Raw genomic sequence first — 18,776 nt, forward strand, 5'->3', positions numbered from 1 at the left:
CAGAGCTATTATTGTCATTTCCATTTTATAGATGAAGAAACTATGGTTAGAAAAAATTAAATAGTGTTTAAAAGATCAGTTCAATAGTTAGTGATAAGCAGTAGAGCCTGGAATTGAGTCCTGGTCTGTCTGATTGGGAAGCCTGTCTTCTTAGTCACATCTATGTGCTGCTCAAATGTAAGAGAGAATTTTGTTTTTGTTTTTACTGATTTTTTTTAGCAGTATTTCAAGAAACAGTTACTGAGTGCTAGCTACATAGTTGGATGGCATCACCGACTCAATGGACATGAGTGTGGGCAAGCTCCGGGAATTGGTGATGGGCAGGGAAGCTTGGCCTGCTGCAGTTCATGGGGTTGCAAACAGTCAGACATGACTGAGTGACTGAACTGAACTGAACTGAGCTATATAGTAAGCACTGTGCAGATTCATCCTTGAAACCACAGAGCTAAGACGGCACAGATCATAGATCATAGTCATGAGAAGCACAGATGACTTGCCCCGGGCTTTCCAAGTCCTTTTTAGATCACAGAAAGGACGTATTCACAGCAGTACCTTGTGCAGACCCCAAGGAAGAATCCCGAGTGATTTCTCCCATCTGTTTGTTACAGGTCCACTCATAGGGGGACACCCAGATGGTGCAGTGGTAAAGGAATCTGCCTGCCAATGAGGGAGATACAGGAGATGTGTGTTTGATCCCTGGGTCAGGAATATTCCCTGGAGGAAGAAATGGCAACGCACTCCAGTATTCTTGACTGGAAAATTCCCTGGACAGAGAAGCCTGGTGGGCTACAGTCCATGGGATCGCAAAGAGTCAGACACGACTGAGCGATTGAGCATATGCTCACAGGGGGACACACAGCAGGTACTTGGACAGGCTAGTAGTAAGAAATAGATTTTCCACATTTTAGGTATAACATTTTCTTTGTGCCTAAATCATATTTTCTAGTCTAAATGTCACACTCCATGCTATCATCCTCAGGATTTTGGATGCCTTTGCTCTGGCTCCCAGACTGCCAAACAATGCTCGCTATAACAAGATGGAAACTGTAGACCTTCCTTATTATGATTTCATGTAGTCTGGTATAACTCGGTCCTTACTGCTAACTCCTAAATATACTTTCTCCAGCAGCATTTTCCATGTGCTCTTCTATCTGTCATTTACTCAAACCATAGTTGACTCTCTCCACCCCTGATCCGTAGGCAGCATTACCGACCACTATATTATGAAAAGAGTGGAAACTTCTGTGGAGTACACCTTTAAGATTAAAAGGGGGAACCTTGTAGTCAATTGCCTGGGTCTGAATCCTGCCTCTAACACTTACTGTGTGAGCTTGGGCAACTTATTTAACCTTTCTGTGCTTCACTTCCTCATCTATAAACTCTACTGCCTAGGATTGTTTTAAGAATTAAAAAATCTTTCAATATATGTCAGGGCTTCCCTGGCGGCTCAGACAGTAAAGAATCTGCATGCAACGCAGGAGACCTGGATTCAATCCCTGGGTTGGAAAGATCCCCTGGAGAAGGGAACTGCTACCCACTCCAGTATTCTGGCCTGGAGAACTCCATGGACAGAGGAATCTGGCACACTACAGTCCATGGGGCCACAGAGAGTCGGACACAGCTGAGCCACTTCCACTTCAATATATGTCAAGTGTTCAGGACAGTGTTTGGCACGTAGCAAGGTTCTATAAATGTTGACTATTGGTTTGTTTTAAATATTAGTATATTTAATGCTTTTAGTTTGTATTACCTCTTTCCTTTTTAATGCTTTGCAGTCTAATTTATGCCATCACTCCTTTCCTGGCGGTCCTGGGGTCAGTGACCTCTTTTGACAAATTCATTTCTTCTCCTCCTTCCTTCAGTGGCATGTAATTCCCATTTACCATCGCTTCTTCAGCTGTCCTCCTTTTTGCACTCTATCACTGTGTGCTTTTCCTTCTTATCTAATGTGCTGTGACCATCCTGACCTCTCTCACTGTTGATGGAGACTCCTTTTCCACTCTTTCACATGACTGTCATTTCCATAATATCTTGCTCACTGTTTGTTTTTTTTTTTTTCATCCACTCTCAGCTGTTAAAAATTTCAGATCCCCATTTCCTGTCTGAGTTCTCACTGTAATGGATATTCCCATAGTTCACAGTAGCATGTAGGACATCTTTATTTAAATATCCCGCCAAAGTGTCAGAGGATGAGTACTGTATACTCCTTCAGTTGAAGCACTTGCACCCTAAGTAAGCATAGCCATTTACTGTAGATATTGTTGGGGAGAAGGCAATGGCACCCCACTCCAGTACTCTTGCCTGGAAAATCCCATGGACGGAGGAGCCTGGTAGGCTGCAGTCCATGGGGTCGCTAAGAGTCGGACACGACTGAAGTGACTTAGCAGCAGCAGCAGATATTGTTGACTCAGGAAAGATCTTGAACTTTGGAAGAAGCAGAGCAATAGGGGTTTTAGGACTAGTTTGCTGTAGATCAGTGAAATTCTGTTGCTCATCAAAGGCCATTTATAGGTAATCTAAGGTCTGTACCTTATAAGTCATTGGGACAGATATTTCTAAAACTTTCAAAAAGAAGTTGACTTATGACTCATCCAGGAGTTACCCATTTAAAATGTTATTGGAACTTCCTTTTTATATGTTTCCCCAAACTTGAGCTAACCTGAATCTTAGCTATCTAAGGTTCAACTTAAACTTTTGTCTTTGGCTATCTTGAAAAGGGATACTTTAGGCAAAACTTATCTGTGGTCATACAAGCCTGCATGTCGGCTACTTCTGGTTGTGATTATTGATTGGAAGGGGCACATGCAAGCCTTTTGGGTTTCTGGGAAATGTTCTATGTCTTGATCTGAGTGGTGGTTCCATGGATGTAAAATCCATCATATTGAACACTTAAACTTTGTGTCTCGTATCAAAGAGTTGGTAAAATAGGAAGGGTTTAAAAGAATGACATAAGGGATTTAGGAATCTCTCCTTTTTAATTCTAAAATATCCTTTCACATTCTTGGCCAGTCCATATATACACTTGGAAGCAGAGATAACATTCTCTTAAATTTTATATTCCCGATTATGCATTGGGAGAGAGGTTGGAGGTTAGGAGGAAGGCTTAATAACAGCTACCATACTCACCTCCTCCCAGCAGAGTTTCTTAATAAACCAAGCTCCACTCTGAGCTGCCACCTTGCTGTTTAAATATGTATGTTTTTTCCTCTTGATTTGAAGATAGTAAAGTTAAGCTGCATTTTTGAACTTTTACATACTTTTATTTTATTTTTAAATTTTATTTTATATTGGAGTATTAACCATGTTATGTTAGTTTCAGGTATACAGCAAAGTGATTCAATTATACTTATACATGTATCTATTCTTTCTAAAATTCTTTTCCTGTGTAGGTTATTACAGAGTATTGAGCAGAGTTCCCTGTACTATACACTAGGTCCTTGTTGGTTATCTATTTTGAATCTATGAGCTACATTTTTATTTCAGAATCTGAAAAATGGAGTCTTTTGTGACATGCTCACATTCTTGCACACATCTTGCCTTATTTGCTTCCCCACTTGCATCTTCTGTCAGCCTTCCATCTTCCTACTTTGGTATTTGAAAGTAGAAATTGCATTTTTACTTTTTACTGCTCAAAAGTGCTTAGCAGACTGGAATTTCTCGGGTGGAGAAAAGATAACAAAATGAATGATTTAATAATGCTGAGAAAATCAAGGGCTGTCCTTGGACAGTCTTCCTTAGGGAAGGTAATAAAGCATCTTTCCCAGCCTTCTGCCAAACATTTCATGATAGAGGTAAGCCAAGATTATAAAAAGATTTGTTTTCCATGTGGAAGAGACAGATTTAGGGCGAGGAAGAAGGAAAAGAAAGGGTGTTTTTAACATTTATGACAAGAGAGAGCCCTTGGATTCTACATACGTAAGCCTTTTCCTCCAAAATACTTCAACCTATGACATAAGTCAGGTTCTGGGAAAACTTACTGTGCTCAGTTGACTTAGAATTGAATGTGAGTTTACTTTGCAAGAAATACCTGTGCACAAGGAAAGCATAGGGGAAACTTGCTGTAATACTGCCCTTGAGGTTCATGCAGTTGTCTTGTTATGAAGTTTTTCCAAATGAGCTGTAATTTCCTTTAGAATCTTTGTTCTAGACTATCATTTAGCATGTGTATGTCATCGAAGGGTTAAGTTTCCTATATTTGGTTGGGGACCCATTTAAAAATCTCTTTCAATCTTTCACTAACTGAAATTGTTTTCAAATTACCAACGCAAGAATAATACTATGAATCTATTAATTCTTCAAAGGAAATTAGGATTTCCTAAATATATTCCATCCTGGGACTTCGGCTGTCTTGAAGCCAGAGTAACTAAAACATTGTGATTCTATGGAAATAATTGGACCAAATAGACCCTAGTATGTGTAAAACTTTAAAACTCCTTAGAAACTCAGTGGGCTCCTGGCTTCCACCTAACCCCTATTCTCAAACAGGGCCAGACCCAAATTCTTATCATCTGATCATAGGCAACCCTCTTTCAGGAAGTGAAAGATCTCTGTATTTGTGTTTCTCTCTCAGCCCAGTTTCCCCGCATCTAGCTAACAAAATGGGTGCCAACTAACCGGGAGATTTCCATTACCACTATGATAGTCCTGGAAGGCTGAGCCAAGCTCCACATGTGTCCCCACTGATAAGTAACCCAAGAGAACAACCGTTACTAGATGGCGCCAGACCGTGTGCTGGGGTGGATTTGGGCGCTCCAGCCAGACCGTGGACATCTGTCTCCCAGCTGAACAGGTGTACCATGCTCAGCTTATTATTCTCAGTTTCAAATGCCATATACTTTATAAAAATGAATTTTTGGACTCTACTTTTCCCCTTGAAGTGAGACCCTGTAGAAAATGATAATTGAAGCATCACAAAATAATAGGCCTGGCCTAGATTATCAGTAAGTAGAATTGGAAAAAACTGACATCTGGATTAAGCATAATTCTTTAATTATAAAAGTAGTCACCCAAATTACAAAGGAAAACACAGCCATTGAAATTTTTAGAACGCATGTCAAAAATCGTGTTAAAAAATGTATCACAAACTAGGAAAATTTTGATGTTTCAGAGCTTTTATACTCTTTCATAAATAAGTAGGAAAGATATATATTAATATAAGCAAAAGAGACATAAAATAATATGTTAATGTGATTACAGCTATATGCAAATGTTAAATGAATTTGGGGAATGAAACATTATACAGCTACTAAACTCATGTTTTTCCTGTTTTTAGAAGGTTTTAATTATTGATACATGGGAAAGACTCGTAATCAAAAGTGGTAACACTTCATGCATCTAGTATGATCCTAAATGTGTGCATAGTTAAGGTGTATATTTAGGCACAAAGGAAAAAATACTGAAAGGAAATAGATCAAAAAGAATTACAGAGGTTAGATTGGTATAGTAAGAATATGGCTGATTTTTGTCCCTTCATAATTTTCTGCATTTTTCAGAATTTTTTGAAAAAGTGTGTGTTTGTTTCATAATCGGAAAACAAAGCTAACATTAAAGCAGAAGCTATGTCTCCTCAGAATAGCCCTTTTAACTTGAGCACTTTGTCATGCGTGTTCTTCTGGTAAAATGTATTAGGCTGGTGAACTAGGTGGTTCCTCACCACTTCTTAACCACCAGCATCTTCGATAACCTGGCATGATTCCCTACAGTGTTTTCTTCTTCCTTTGACACGTACTAGCAAAAATGTGTTACTGGCATCACAGTTCATCAGTCTTCATGTTCATTAACCCGGAGCACCCTGCCCCATCCTCCTACCTACTCCCTTTTTTCCTTAAACTGTTTATCTAGCTATTTAGAAAGCCAGTCTCTCGAGCTATTCACATAAGGAGCCAGCAATCATTTTAAAACCTAAGTTCATTCTTACCTATGTTATGGGGAGGGGTGTTGTTTTTTAATTGATTATTCACATGAAGTATTTCAACATGGGAATTTTGATGAGGGTAACCTGGCTTCCCAACTTTTGGCATGGTAGAGTATTGAAATACTTAGGTGATAACTTGGATTCTCTGAAATTCCACATGAGCATACAATAGAATTTCACAGCAGGAAAGGACCTTAGAAATAACTTAATCCAACTCTCTTTCAAAGATGAGGAAATTGAAGCCAGAGAAGTTAAAGCTCAAGATTAATCCCCCAAGTTAGTAACAGGTCTTCTTACTTCTCGCTGTGGTCTTATTAATACATTATTCTTAGAATAAGTTCCTCAACCTGGTTTAATGGTTTTGGGTATGATAGGTTTTGGGGTTGCAGACAGAATCTGCACCATTATGAACTGAATACAGCACCAGATCACCCTCACACCAGAGTGGAAAGAGGCCCTCAGCACAGCCTGAGGACACATGGTCCCATCATCCTGGGGGTTTCCTCATTTTTCTTCAAAAATTATCGTTTCTTCTCAGTCTAATTCTTTTAAGCATAGTTGATTTTTTTTTTTAACCTTGACTTTGTCTAACAAGACTCTTTTCCTGCCAGTATTATTTTTATAAAAACTGTGTTGGAGTTTTGCTTTGATCTCTTTTAGTAAAGCTTCTAGACCGTTGAGTTATATAAATGTAACTTTTTAAGTTAAAGGATAAATATGAGAAAATTTAGTTAAGGAAGAAAAATCAATTTCACTATATGTTGTTCTGAAAAGCATAACTAAAGAATTTCTATAGTAGTTGAGGGAATAGTCTATCCTCCTGGCCAGTAAAATGAAGATATCACAACAGCTGCAAGGTATTGGTTACACCGTTGGAATTCATTTTGATACAGTGGATTTTTATTATTTTTTTAACTTCCCCACCCTCCCCGCAAAGTTTTTGATAGCAGGTGTGACTTTTAACCTTCCAAACTCAAACTTGTTTGGTACTGAATAATTTTGTGGGGGCCAAAATAATTCAGAATATATGGGAAATAAATTTAAGAAAGATTAATAATCTTCTAACGTGGAGTTTGAATACCTTTTGCTCAGTGTAAGATCTTTAGTTCTTACACTGAACAAAATGCAGATGTGTTACACTAAAAATTGAAAACCAGCAATATTGGAGAAAATAATTGGCAGGTTTTTGGATTATGATTATGTTTATACTTTTGATCTCCAGTCTAATTGATGAAGGTCTTGTCCTATTAATAAAATATTAATAGATAACTTATTTTCAGGAATGCAAAGAGACCTCACTGAGGTTTTAATTAACATACAAACTCTTATTTGTATACTTTGTAATAAAAATGCCAAACATTTTTACTTTTTTACAGATAGTGAAAGTGAAAGTCGCTCAGCTGTGTTTGACTCTTTGCTACCCCATGGACTGTAGCATGCCAGGCTCCTCTGCCAATGGAATTCTCCATGCCAGAATACTGGAGTGGGTAGCCATTCCCTTCTCCAGGGGATCTTCCCACTCAGGGATCAAACAAAGGTCTCCTGCATTGCAGGTGAATTCTTTACCATCTGAGCTACCAGGGAAGCCAAGATCCATAAAATTTTGAAAGTGGTGAAATGTTTGTGTAACTTACCTTGATGAAAGTAAAAAAATGTATTTGTTGAATCAGGCTTAATGGAAACTTCTCAAATATACGTAAAGAACTATGCCCTCAACTTCCAGACTAACCTTTTGGACAACCCCTTTGTGTTGTAATTCAAATTATCTCTAGCTTCATTTCAGTAGGTACTGCAGCAACTTTTAATTCCTTATGTAGAGATAAGTGAAGTTTTAGGCACTTCTCATTGTACTTAAAGTTCATCATTATGTATATTGAATAAATATTAATGGGCTTCCGTGGTGGCTCAGATGGGAAAGAAACTACCTGCAATGCAGGAGAACTGGGTTCTAAATAACTGAGAGTATGAAAGTGTGTTATACATAGAAGATATAAATTTATCCAAAAGTTCACCAGAGTTTTCTTCGTGTAATATATATATTTTAATATTATTGAATATATAATTACATATTAACTACATCTATATATTTTATATTAATAACATAGATAATAAATATGTAATTAATAACAATTATATAATAATTTATGTTTTGTTTTTCCAATTTTTATTTACTTTTAATTAATTTTATTGACATATAGTTGATTTACAATGTTGTGTTGGTTTCTGCTGTACAGAAAAGTGAATCAGTTATACATAAATATGTGTGTGTATGTGTGTGTGCTTAGTCACTCAGTTGTGTCCGACTCTTTGCAACCCCATGGACTGTAGCCCACCAGGCTCCCCTGTCCGTGGGGATTCCCCAGGCAAGAATTCTGGAGTGAGTTGCCATGCCCTTCTCCAGGGGATCTTCCTAGCTGAGATCTAACACAGGTCTCCCGCATTGCAGGCGGATTCTTTACCGTCTGAGCCACCAGGGAAGCCCATAATATCCACTCTTTTTTAGATTCTGTTCCCATTTAGGTCATTAGAGCATTGAGTAGAATTCCCTGTGTTATAGAGTAGATTCTTATTAGCTATCCATTTTATATATAGTAGTGTGTATATGTCAATCCCAATCTTTATTATATATTACATAATAATGTATTTATGACAATAGATCCTCATATTTTGATTATGTATGTATAAGATTCTTAGAGGCTTTCTGAATCATTAAAGGAAGATTAAACTCTTCATTATTTCTTTTTCGCCCCACACTGTACACCTAGAACACTACACTAGCTCCCAATCTGGTCCAGTAGCGCTCTGCACTATTCCCTCATTAAGTCCTGTTGCCGTTGCTCACTCTGCTACGGGAAGGTGTCTGGCACAGGACTTAGTACTGTTTGTTTCCAAGGAAACTGTGCCTCCTATTTATCTGTCTGAAATCTAACTATCCTTGAAGACCTAGTTCAAATTCTACTCATGTCGAGTTCAGTTGCTGTTCTTTGTGGAATACTCTGTTCCAGTATTATCTCCCCTACTCAATATTTTGTACTATACCTTTAAGTTTTTATTATTTTCTTGTACTATTCTCTAATTGCTTCTTGTCTGAAAGTCACATTTTCCTGGCAGATTGTCCTAAGCAGTGGTTCAAGTTCTGACTGTGTAGGCTCTATTCCAAGACCTACTGAACCAGATCCCTGAGGACCCTGGAAATCGCTTTTTTAAATAAGCTACCCAGGTGATTCCAGTGAAGATCAGATTACGTGGTGTCATTTAAACTGTGCAGTTAATATTTGAATTGAACAAAATTAACTGTAGATTTTGTATTAAATGTATTTTGTTTTAAGTTCTTTGATAATTTATGATCTGTGTATAGTGTTAGCTATTTTCATCTAGTATATAGTTAGCTGGGATGTTTTCATCCTTCCTAAAGTCTATGTCAATGAGAGAAATTTTCAAATAAAATATTTCAGTCATGTGTACCTAAATGAGTAAGTATGCAATTTCTCTCTGTAAAGTTCTCTCCCATTTCTTTGTAACTGTACAACGAATATATGAATACGTTCTCATGAAGGATTCAAAAATATAAAGTAAAACTCACTCTTGATTCCTTCTCTCATGGTAAACAAGGATATTGATTTGCCATGTTCCCTTCTGAATTTTTACATTTACATATTTTATATAGTTTTTCTCAAAAACGCCATATGAAATTATATTGAACTCTCTCACTTTGTCTTGGCGCCCTTTCTATATCAGTATACACCTGTGTAAGTGTACCTCTGAGAATTTGTTCTGTGCAGTGTTCCACAGTATAGATGCACTACCATTAATTAAGCATCCTTCTATTAATAAATGGGCCTTTAGGTTGCTCTCACTTTTTTCCTTACTGTAAACCATACCTCAGTGAACATCCTTGCAAATGCACGCTTATGAACACGTACCATTTGCTCTTAAATAAGATCTTGTTCCGCCCTGCTTTCCATTTTGGTTCACAAGCAGTATCTCATAACCTCCATCAGTGTACTCTTTTCCAGGTTGTGGCCAAAAGTACAGGATCAAGGCAGAAAATTCACATTCTAGACCTGGCTCTTCGTTGACTTTCTCTGTAACCTTGTACCTTTTTCTCCTTTGTTATATGAAAACAAAGATTAGAGGGAAGACTTTTAGAGTTTCCTACAGTTCTAACAATTTCTTGTTCTAATTAGGCTTGCGGGTATGATACCATTTATTTTTATTATATTCAGCCAGTAGCAAGTGCCGTTTGAATCTTGTAAAGTAAATCATAAAGGTTCACTATGCTTATGAACAAAAGCACAGTACACTTTAGTCTTCTGCATTACTTCCTTACTGATGCGTAAATGCCATTTCCGGACGAGCTACTAGTAATGTGGTGGTGCTGGTAGTGGTATTAACAGTAATGGTAGTAGTAGTAACAGAAAACTATTACTCACAGAGTCCATTCTTTGTATTATTCATTTCTCACAAATACTGAGAAATTAAAGGACTTGTTCAAGATCGTTCAACTAATGAGTTTCATTGGTTTAGACTTTAGCTCACATTTTTTAATACAGGCATATATATTCTTTTTCAGATTCTTTTCCATTATAGGTTATTACAAGACATTGAATGTAGTTCCCTGTACTATCCACTAGGACCGAGTTATTTATCTGTTTTAACTCACATTTTTTGATTACTAAGTTCACCTGTTTTCTTAAAGACAGTTGCCTCATACTCAAATATTTAATTTCTGCTAATTTCTTTTTTAACATTTATAAAGAGATGTCTATTTATTACATGCTCTCTAAATATTAGTCCACATCCAACCTTTTCCTTGCTCTCCTCGTTTATTTTTTTTAAGATTTTTTTATGTAGACCATTTTTAAGGTTTTTATTGAATTGGTTACAATATTGCTTTTGTTTTATGTTTTGTTTTTTTTTGGCCCCAAGGCATGTGGGATTTTAATCCAGGAGATGGTGATGGACAGGGAGGCCTGGCGTGCTGCGATTCATGGGGTCGCAAAGAGTCAGACACGACTGAGCAAATGAACTGAACTGAGGAGGGATCAAACTCGAACTGCCTGCTTTGGGAGCAGAGTCTTAACCAGTGGACTGCCAGGGAAGCCCCTCTCCTAGTTTATATTTTTTATGGTAGTGGGACTCTGGTCAGTTACAGCAGTTTGAGATGTCAAAGTGACCAGTACTTTTGAGTCAACATCTCTCGAGCAGTCAGGACATGGGTTATGCAAGTAGTTGCGGTTATTGTTACCTTTCAAATCACTCGACACAGACCATAAACATTTAGCTCTGGTGCATGAAGATGAATTAAAGGCCAAGCTTAGCTTGTCTACAGGGTATCTGTTTCATCTTCACGTTAGACCCCAAGCATGCCAGTGATGATTCATGGAAATACTTAGTGATGAAGACTGGTTTTGTTTGTGTTGGAAATCTTTTAAAGAATGCTTATCAAAGTGTGGATTCTTTATTTTCAGATACTTTCTCCGTAACATGCCAGCACTGAACTGAAGTTATTAATTGCAGAATACCCCTTTTACAAAAAGGCAATGTGGCACAATCCTGTGGGACTAAAATATGGAACTACTGAGACTAAAATATGCTACTTTGAGCATTTTTTAATTTAAATTTGGTTACTACCATAAAGTGGAAAATGTATTTCCTTCACAGCATTTTAGTTGTTCAGAAATATACAGAACTCTTTTTTTCCACAGCTTTGGTTTTCCTGAATGCTAGGAAGAGCTATTTGGAATTTGTGAAACTTGATACTGTCCCTTTCTAAGTTGTTACATTAATTCTGCAGTTACCTCAACAATTGAGCTCTCTAGATGGGTGGAATGTTTTCATGTTTTAGCAGTCCCATTTCCCTCACCCTACAATCTGCCATTCTTTTCCCAAAATTTATCAAAAGAAAGAGGAACAGTGAGGGAAACCAAGAAACAGACCATTTGTAGCTTTTCTACATTCCTTCCTGTTTCCTATTAACGTTTTCCCTCCCATACTTTTTTTAATGACCTTTTTAAAAGATCTTCCTTCTGTATTTCCCCCAACCCCCATTGTCATGATTACCCTTCTTTGTACCCCCCCACCCTCCCTTCTTCTGAGAACTCTACACTCTTGTTAGTTGGTCCCTTGACCAATATATGTGCACATACCACAATTCACTGGTCATCTGAGCTGGAGCCAAGGTTCTCAACTGCTATTACAGATCTCAAATGTGAAGTGCCAGAGGCAATTAATTACTTAGCATGAGTACTGAGTTTGCAAATGCTTTATTTCTTTTTTTGAAAGAAGAGTTGAATTTAGCTCTACAATCATGTCACTGTTACCCAGTCACATACAGAAATATTTTCTTGAGTGGGAGAGAGAATGACACTCCAGCTGGTCATCTGGGGATTGTGCACAACCCAAGCTTATTTACAATACAGCCTGCAGAAGTTGTGTCGTGGAGCCTGCAAATGTCATCCACCTTGGGGCTTTTTCTCAGCAGAACAGAAAATGTCTACAACCCTAACCAAAGAACAAGCAGATGTTTCCACCTAAGATTATTATTTTTTATTTGTTTTTTTGGCATGGGTTTTGACCAGATGCTATTAAAAGGTGAATGAACCCTGGAAAAACATGGTTTCTCTCTTTTTGTTTTTACCAGTTGTTATTTAGCAACACAAGACTGAGGTTAGGAGGGAAAAAAATCATTCTGCAGATTTTATTAGATAGCTATTAAAAGTAGCAAATCAGAAAGATGGTACAAATGAAGAAAGACCAGTTTTGATCATGAAAGTGTATGTTGGATTCCCTTGCCTGCCTCCTTAAACAGCTATGTTCTGGTAAGAGACTGTAGGGCAGAATTCAAGATGGCAACACCTTAAACCGTAAATCAAACAGGTTTCATGTTTTACCTGCAGTTGTGGTTTTGGTGTTTCAAACATCTGTTTGTCATGTCCATTAGTATAAAAACTTCAAAGGGATCTAATGTTTTCCCAGAAGGTATCTTTGCGGTAACCTCAATTTTTCTTTCTCAACTGATGTCAACAATCTCTACTTATTGTCTCAACTTTAACATAAAATGAAGTTTTTCCTCAAGCAGAAAGAATGTGATGAATACATAGTTGACAGAAAGTCCCTTGGGAATAAACTAGTTGTAGATCCATGAATTTCTCAGTTTAAAAAAAAGTTAATGGGGGTGAATAGGAGGGAAAAGAATATTTATATTTGTAACAACCCAAAATGTATATAATAAAACATATTTTTTTTTTTTTTTGCAACTTCTGGGTATGATCTAGCCCAGAGCTATGGCTCTGGGGATCACCTTAAGTCTAAAGACAGAAAAATCTGTTAATTTCTTGTGGAAATTCAAGAGGTAGTTTTGAGGATGTGTAACTTGAAAAGTGAGAGTGACAAATTAAGGTTTTGTGTACAAGTTAAGTGACTGGCTTCTTTGGTCATTGTCTCCCTCTCTGTAAAAATAAATCTTCTTGCAAAGCTCATTAATAGCTTCATCATTGGAGTTAAGATAGCATGTTCTTTAAAAAGCAGTGTGTGGTTGTGGTGATGGTCACACAACTCTGTGGAAGCACTAAGACCCATTAACTTGTAGGCTTTAAATGGAATAATTATCCTTAGAAGGAAAACTGTATCAAACCTAGAGAATATATTAAAAAGCAGAGACATCATTTGCCTACAAAGGTCTATATAGTCAAAGCTGTGGTTTTTTCAGTAGTCATGTATGTAAGAGTTGGACCATAAAGAAGGCTGAGCGCCAAAGAATTGATGCTTTCAAATTGTGGTGCTGGAGAATACTCTTGAGAATCCCTTGGACATCTAGGAGATCAAGGCAGTCAATCCTACAGGAAATCAACCCTGAATATTCATTGGAAAGACTGATGCTGAAGCTGAAGCTCCAATAATTTGGCCACCTGGTGGGAAAAGCTAACTCTTTGGCAAAGACCTTGATGCTGGGAAAGATTGAAGGCAAAAGGAGAAGAGGACAGCAGAGGATGAGATGGTTAGATAGCATCACTGACCCAACAGACATGAATTTGAGCAAAGTCCAGGAGATAGTAGAGGACAGAGGAGCCTGATGTGCTGCAACCCATGGGGTTGCAAGGCATCGGCATGACTTAGCAACCAACAACAAATGTGAACTATATCTCAGTAAAACCTATTTTTAAAAACATCAGTATATAATTATATTTGAGAAGACTGTGGGGGTTTTCCCTTGGTAGATTTCCCTTGGCATCTGTGTATGCATTGGGGTTTCCCTGGTGGCTCAGACAGTAAAGAATCTGGCTGCAATGCAAGAGACCTGGGTTCCATCCCTGGGTTGGGAAGATACCCTGGAGAAGGAAATGGCTACCCACTCCAGTATTCTTACCTGGGGAATTCCATGGTCAGAGAAGCCAGATGGGCTACAGTTCATGGGGTCACAAAGAGTCAGACATTACTGAGCATAATTAGATATGTAAGAAATGTCTGTGGCACTTTTAAAGAAGATTTTACTTTAACCTTTCTGATTAGCCACCAAATTAATGATTCTTGCAGCATTGAATAAAAGGGCCTCTATTATAGGATTCAGAGACACAAACGAAAACTTGCAAAATGTAGTAAAGTGGGTAGTAAAGCTTAGTAGTAAAGTTTAGGATTCACAGATATGAATGTGTTTAAGTTACAGAGGGTGCGTTTGTGTCTATGTATGTGTTTAACAGGTAGATAAACAAATAGAAAATAGAACTAAATTTACTTGTGTTGATATTTATGTCTTCATTTTCTTGCTGTCCATTGACTACTGATTTCACATCTGTCGAACCTGAGAAAAGTAATAAAAGATTCATTAATTTTCATTAATAAAAGATTCATTAATTAACTAACTCATTAATTCAGAAAACTCTGAAAAAAAAAAAAAAAGAAAACTCTGATCTGACATCTACAAGGGACCCTGCATTATACTAGACTCTGGAGATGTGAGCACAAATAAGATAGGTCCCTGTGTGTCAGTTTTTAGCTTGTAAAGGGAATTCTCTTTATTGTATATATATTTTAAAAGAATACATTTTAGAGTTGATTTCTTTAGTAATGCTAAAGAATATTCACAAATATTTGGTCTCATATTTATTTGTGAAGCAACAAGGTCTCTTATGCTCTTCTTACTAGAAACTCTAAATTCCGTATCTCCCCACAGAAATACTACTTATTTTCGTATATGACAGATGAATACTTTATGATTATCCCTATGTCATTCTCCCCCCTTGGTATTACAGACTGACACACACAAGACTAAGAACAGCAAAGTGGGGATCAGGAAACATGAATTCTCTCTACAGCTCTGTTCCTAAGACCCTGAATGACCAAAGGCAAACAGAGGCTCATCTCTGAAAATAGGACTGGGATGGAATTGGGATATGTCTTCTCTAAGACTGTTTCCAGTGCTTACAATCTCTGGGGTTGATTCATCTCCTTGAGTATAATATTTTTAAGGGGCTTAGAGTCATCAACGAGGACATGTACAAACCACATGAAATTTAGAACATATGCATCTTTTCTGTAAGCAGATTGATACAAAGTGCATTCTGGAATGTGAGTTCCATGAAGTTTGGGACCCTGTTGGTCTCATTCATGGCAATACCAGGAGTTAAATAAATATTTTTTAAAGAATGAATACATATATATTACTGAGACATATAAATAAGAGAGGGAAGAATAAGAAAGGAAACTTTAGATCACAAAGAAAATCTAAAACAGAGGTCTAACTACTGGAAGAATAATAGATTGAAGTAGAAAAACCAAAAATAGATGTTTCATTTTGTTTTGTTTCCTCAAAGTATGGTACAGCCTGGTGGTAGATTTCAGATTAGGAGAGAGTACACAGGTAGGAAATTACTCATTTACTAAGCAAATATTTAAGTATCCTCTCAGTATTATTGTAATGGTTATCAAACCTTTTGATCTCACAACCTTTTTACACTTTCAAAATTATTAAGGATCCAGAGGTATTAATATTTTATGTGTTATATCTGATATGTACCACATTGGAATTAAAACTGAGAAATTTAAATTTTTTAATTTAACTCTTTTAAAATAATGACTGTAAGCCCTTTACATGTTAACATAAGTTATGAAAAATAATTTCCAAAATGAAAAAAAAAAACTGTAGTGAGGTGATTAGCACTGTTTCACATTTTTGTAAGTCTCTTTGATGTGTGGTTTAATAGGAGACAGCAGGCTTCTCATACTTGCTTCTGCAGTCAGTCTATTGCAGTCTGCTGTTTGGTTGAAGTATATAATATTATGGACGAAACCCAGCCTTAAAGAGGTATGGGGTTGGAAGAGGGAGGCCCTGAAAAACCCTGTGAAGGATATGAGGAACTCCCAGGGGTCTTCATCCCATACGGGGAGAATCATTGTCTTCCAGCATGGTGGAACATGAGCAGTGAATTTTGTAACTGAAGAGGTGATATGATATTTCTAGCTGAAGAAGGTATTGATGTCCAAATTAAAAGAAAAAAGATGTAAGTAAGAAGCAGCTCGGATTGGAGAGAGGTATGTGGCTTCCTGTTGTGAGAGAGATGAGGGAATCTGTAGCTATAGGTTTGGAGAATGTCTGGTATGACTATGATTCCCCTAGGAGTGTGTGATGAACATCTGAGAATATGCCACCTACTGGCATACAAGGTGGTCAACATTCATTATTAAATCCAAAATCTCTCAAATAGAAATGTCTTTTTTAACTCTTCAAGGATTCTTTCATAAGGAGAGATAATAAGTGAAATGTTATATGTATATATAAAGCATTTGTTTGTATTATGATGACTTGTTTCTGATTGTTTTTCCTTTGCTTTTTTCCAGACCATCCAGACCTTTCAAATTACCAAAAAGGTAAAGTAGTCTGGATCATCTTATGAAATAAGTATGTGCTTTTCCCATTTTAGTATTTTCTTTACGTTTTCCTGCTGTTTTTGCCTTCCTCATTTGTATTTTTATGAAGGAAAATTATATTTCCACTGATTTGGCTGCTTGAGGAATCCTGAACTCCAAAAAGTGGTTTTAATCCCAAGGGAGTCTTTTAGCCTTTAAATTCTAGTTGGGTTTGATCATTTATGGGCTTCCCTGGTGGCTCAGCTGGTAAAGAATCTGTCTGCAATGCAGGAGACCTGGGTTCGATCCCTGGGTTGGGAAGATCCCCTGGAGAAGGGAAAGGCCACCCTCTCCAGTATTCTGGCCTGGGAAATTCCATGGACTGTACACCGTGGGGTCGCAAAGAGTCTGACACGACTGAGCAACATTCACTTTCACTTTGATCATTTATATTTGCATGATTATTTTGAATTCTTTCCTGTATGGCTTGGCTTCTCAATGTCTTACTTATTGATGAGAGAGAAACCATCCAGCCAACTGCCATGACTTGAACTCACAGCAGTTTATTTCAGATGGCTCATCTGTGTCTCTTTATAAAAATTTTGTTGTCATGTTAAGATGGAGGTACTTTTTTATGTGAAAATTTTTAAGTTTGCATTTTTTAGTAGAAAATCAAAGTTTTAAATGGACAAATGTTTCCCAAAAAAAAGCATTGTCTCATCAGATGTCTTTTTGCATGGTGATTCCAAATATGAGATTGTTAAGAAATTCTTCATGATATTTGAAATTCCTTTGCTAAGGAAGCTCAGATGCTGATATCTCTGAAGCCTTCCTCAGGAGAGTTATTCTTTCTTTGGAATAAGATTGCTACATAAATTTTAATTAGTAAATTCCTTTTATATTTAAAAATATTTGTAAATTGTAATCAAATAGACATAGCATAAAATTTACCATCTTAACCATTTTAAAGTGTACACTTCTCTGGCATTAAGTACATTCACATTACTGTACAAACATCACTACCATCAGTCTCCAGAACTTTTTTCAACTTGCAAAACTGAACCTCTGTACCCATTAAATAGTACCTGCTCACTTCTTCCTCCCCCCAGCTCCCGGCAACCACCATTCTTCCCTGTCTCTATTAATTCCATTACTCTAACATCTCATATGAGTGGAAGAGTACAGCGTTTGTCCTTTTGTGACTATCTGATTTCACTTAGCATATTGTTCTCAAGTGTCATCCATGAGCATGCATCAGAATTTCCTTCCTTTTTAAGACTGAATGATATTCCATGGTATGCATATACTACATTTTTTTTTACCCAATTTTGCAACAAAAAATATGGAAAAAAGATGAAGGAAAGAGGTTATACGAAAATGTGTCATAAAGTAAATATGACACATGAAGAAAATGAATTTCCATTTTTCTGGAAATAATAGGATCTTCTTAAATGACCAAAACTCTTACATTTTGGAAGAGTCATATGTATTTTTCTCTGTTAAAAGATTTGTATTTTTAAAAGTTTTCATTTCTTCTTTTCAATATACGCACATGTAAATACAACTTCTTCCTAAAATTAGCTTTTTCTGATTCCCTTTTCCCACCCTAGCTGACAGTAATCTTTTCCTTCATAGAATTCACAAAATTTTTTATCTGTATCCCTGTAAACATACACCTCTGTTGACCTAGTTCTGTAGGTATTTGTGTACCTGTCTGATTTTCTGAATTAGGCTCTAAGTTCCTTGAGGATAATATCCATATCTACTATGATTTTATTCCCAGAAAACCTGCGTCCTTACTATGTAATACTAACTGTTGAATGAGTTTATTACTTCACAAGAAAGAGTTCTGTACTGTTTTCTTCTGTGAAATTCCATAAACTTCAAATATTCCACTAAATTGATAGTTGATGCCACTAGAAAAGTTAGGATTAATAACATTTAGAAACGCTTACCCTTAGAAGAGGGATAAGGAACATATGTTAAAGGAAACAGAAGGGAAGAAACACAGGAGGAA

The 18,776-nt window shown here is 36.9% G+C and overlaps 1 protein-coding gene across 9 annotated transcripts in view; it reads left to right on the forward strand.

Annotated features, from left to right (window-relative positions):
* Window positions 1–18,776, forward strand: part of DISP1 (dispatched RND transporter family member 1) — a 221,481-nt gene that overhangs the window by 181,350 nt on the left and 21,355 nt on the right. For all 9 annotated transcript variants that reach the window (XM_070768006.1, XM_019976338.2, XM_019976339.2 and 6 more), the window contains one exon: window positions 16,751–16,780. In XM_070768006.1, the coding sequence (XP_070624107.1) occupies window positions 16,751–16,780 (30 nt within the window). The remainder of the gene's footprint in view (window positions 1–16,750; window positions 16,781–18,776) is intronic.

This window comes from Bos indicus, chromosome 16 (genome assembly GCF_029378745.1).
Source record: "Bos indicus isolate NIAB-ARS_2022 breed Sahiwal x Tharparkar chromosome 16, NIAB-ARS_B.indTharparkar_mat_pri_1.0, whole genome shotgun sequence".
Taxonomy (NCBI): domain Eukaryota; kingdom Metazoa; phylum Chordata; class Mammalia; order Artiodactyla; family Bovidae; genus Bos; species Bos indicus.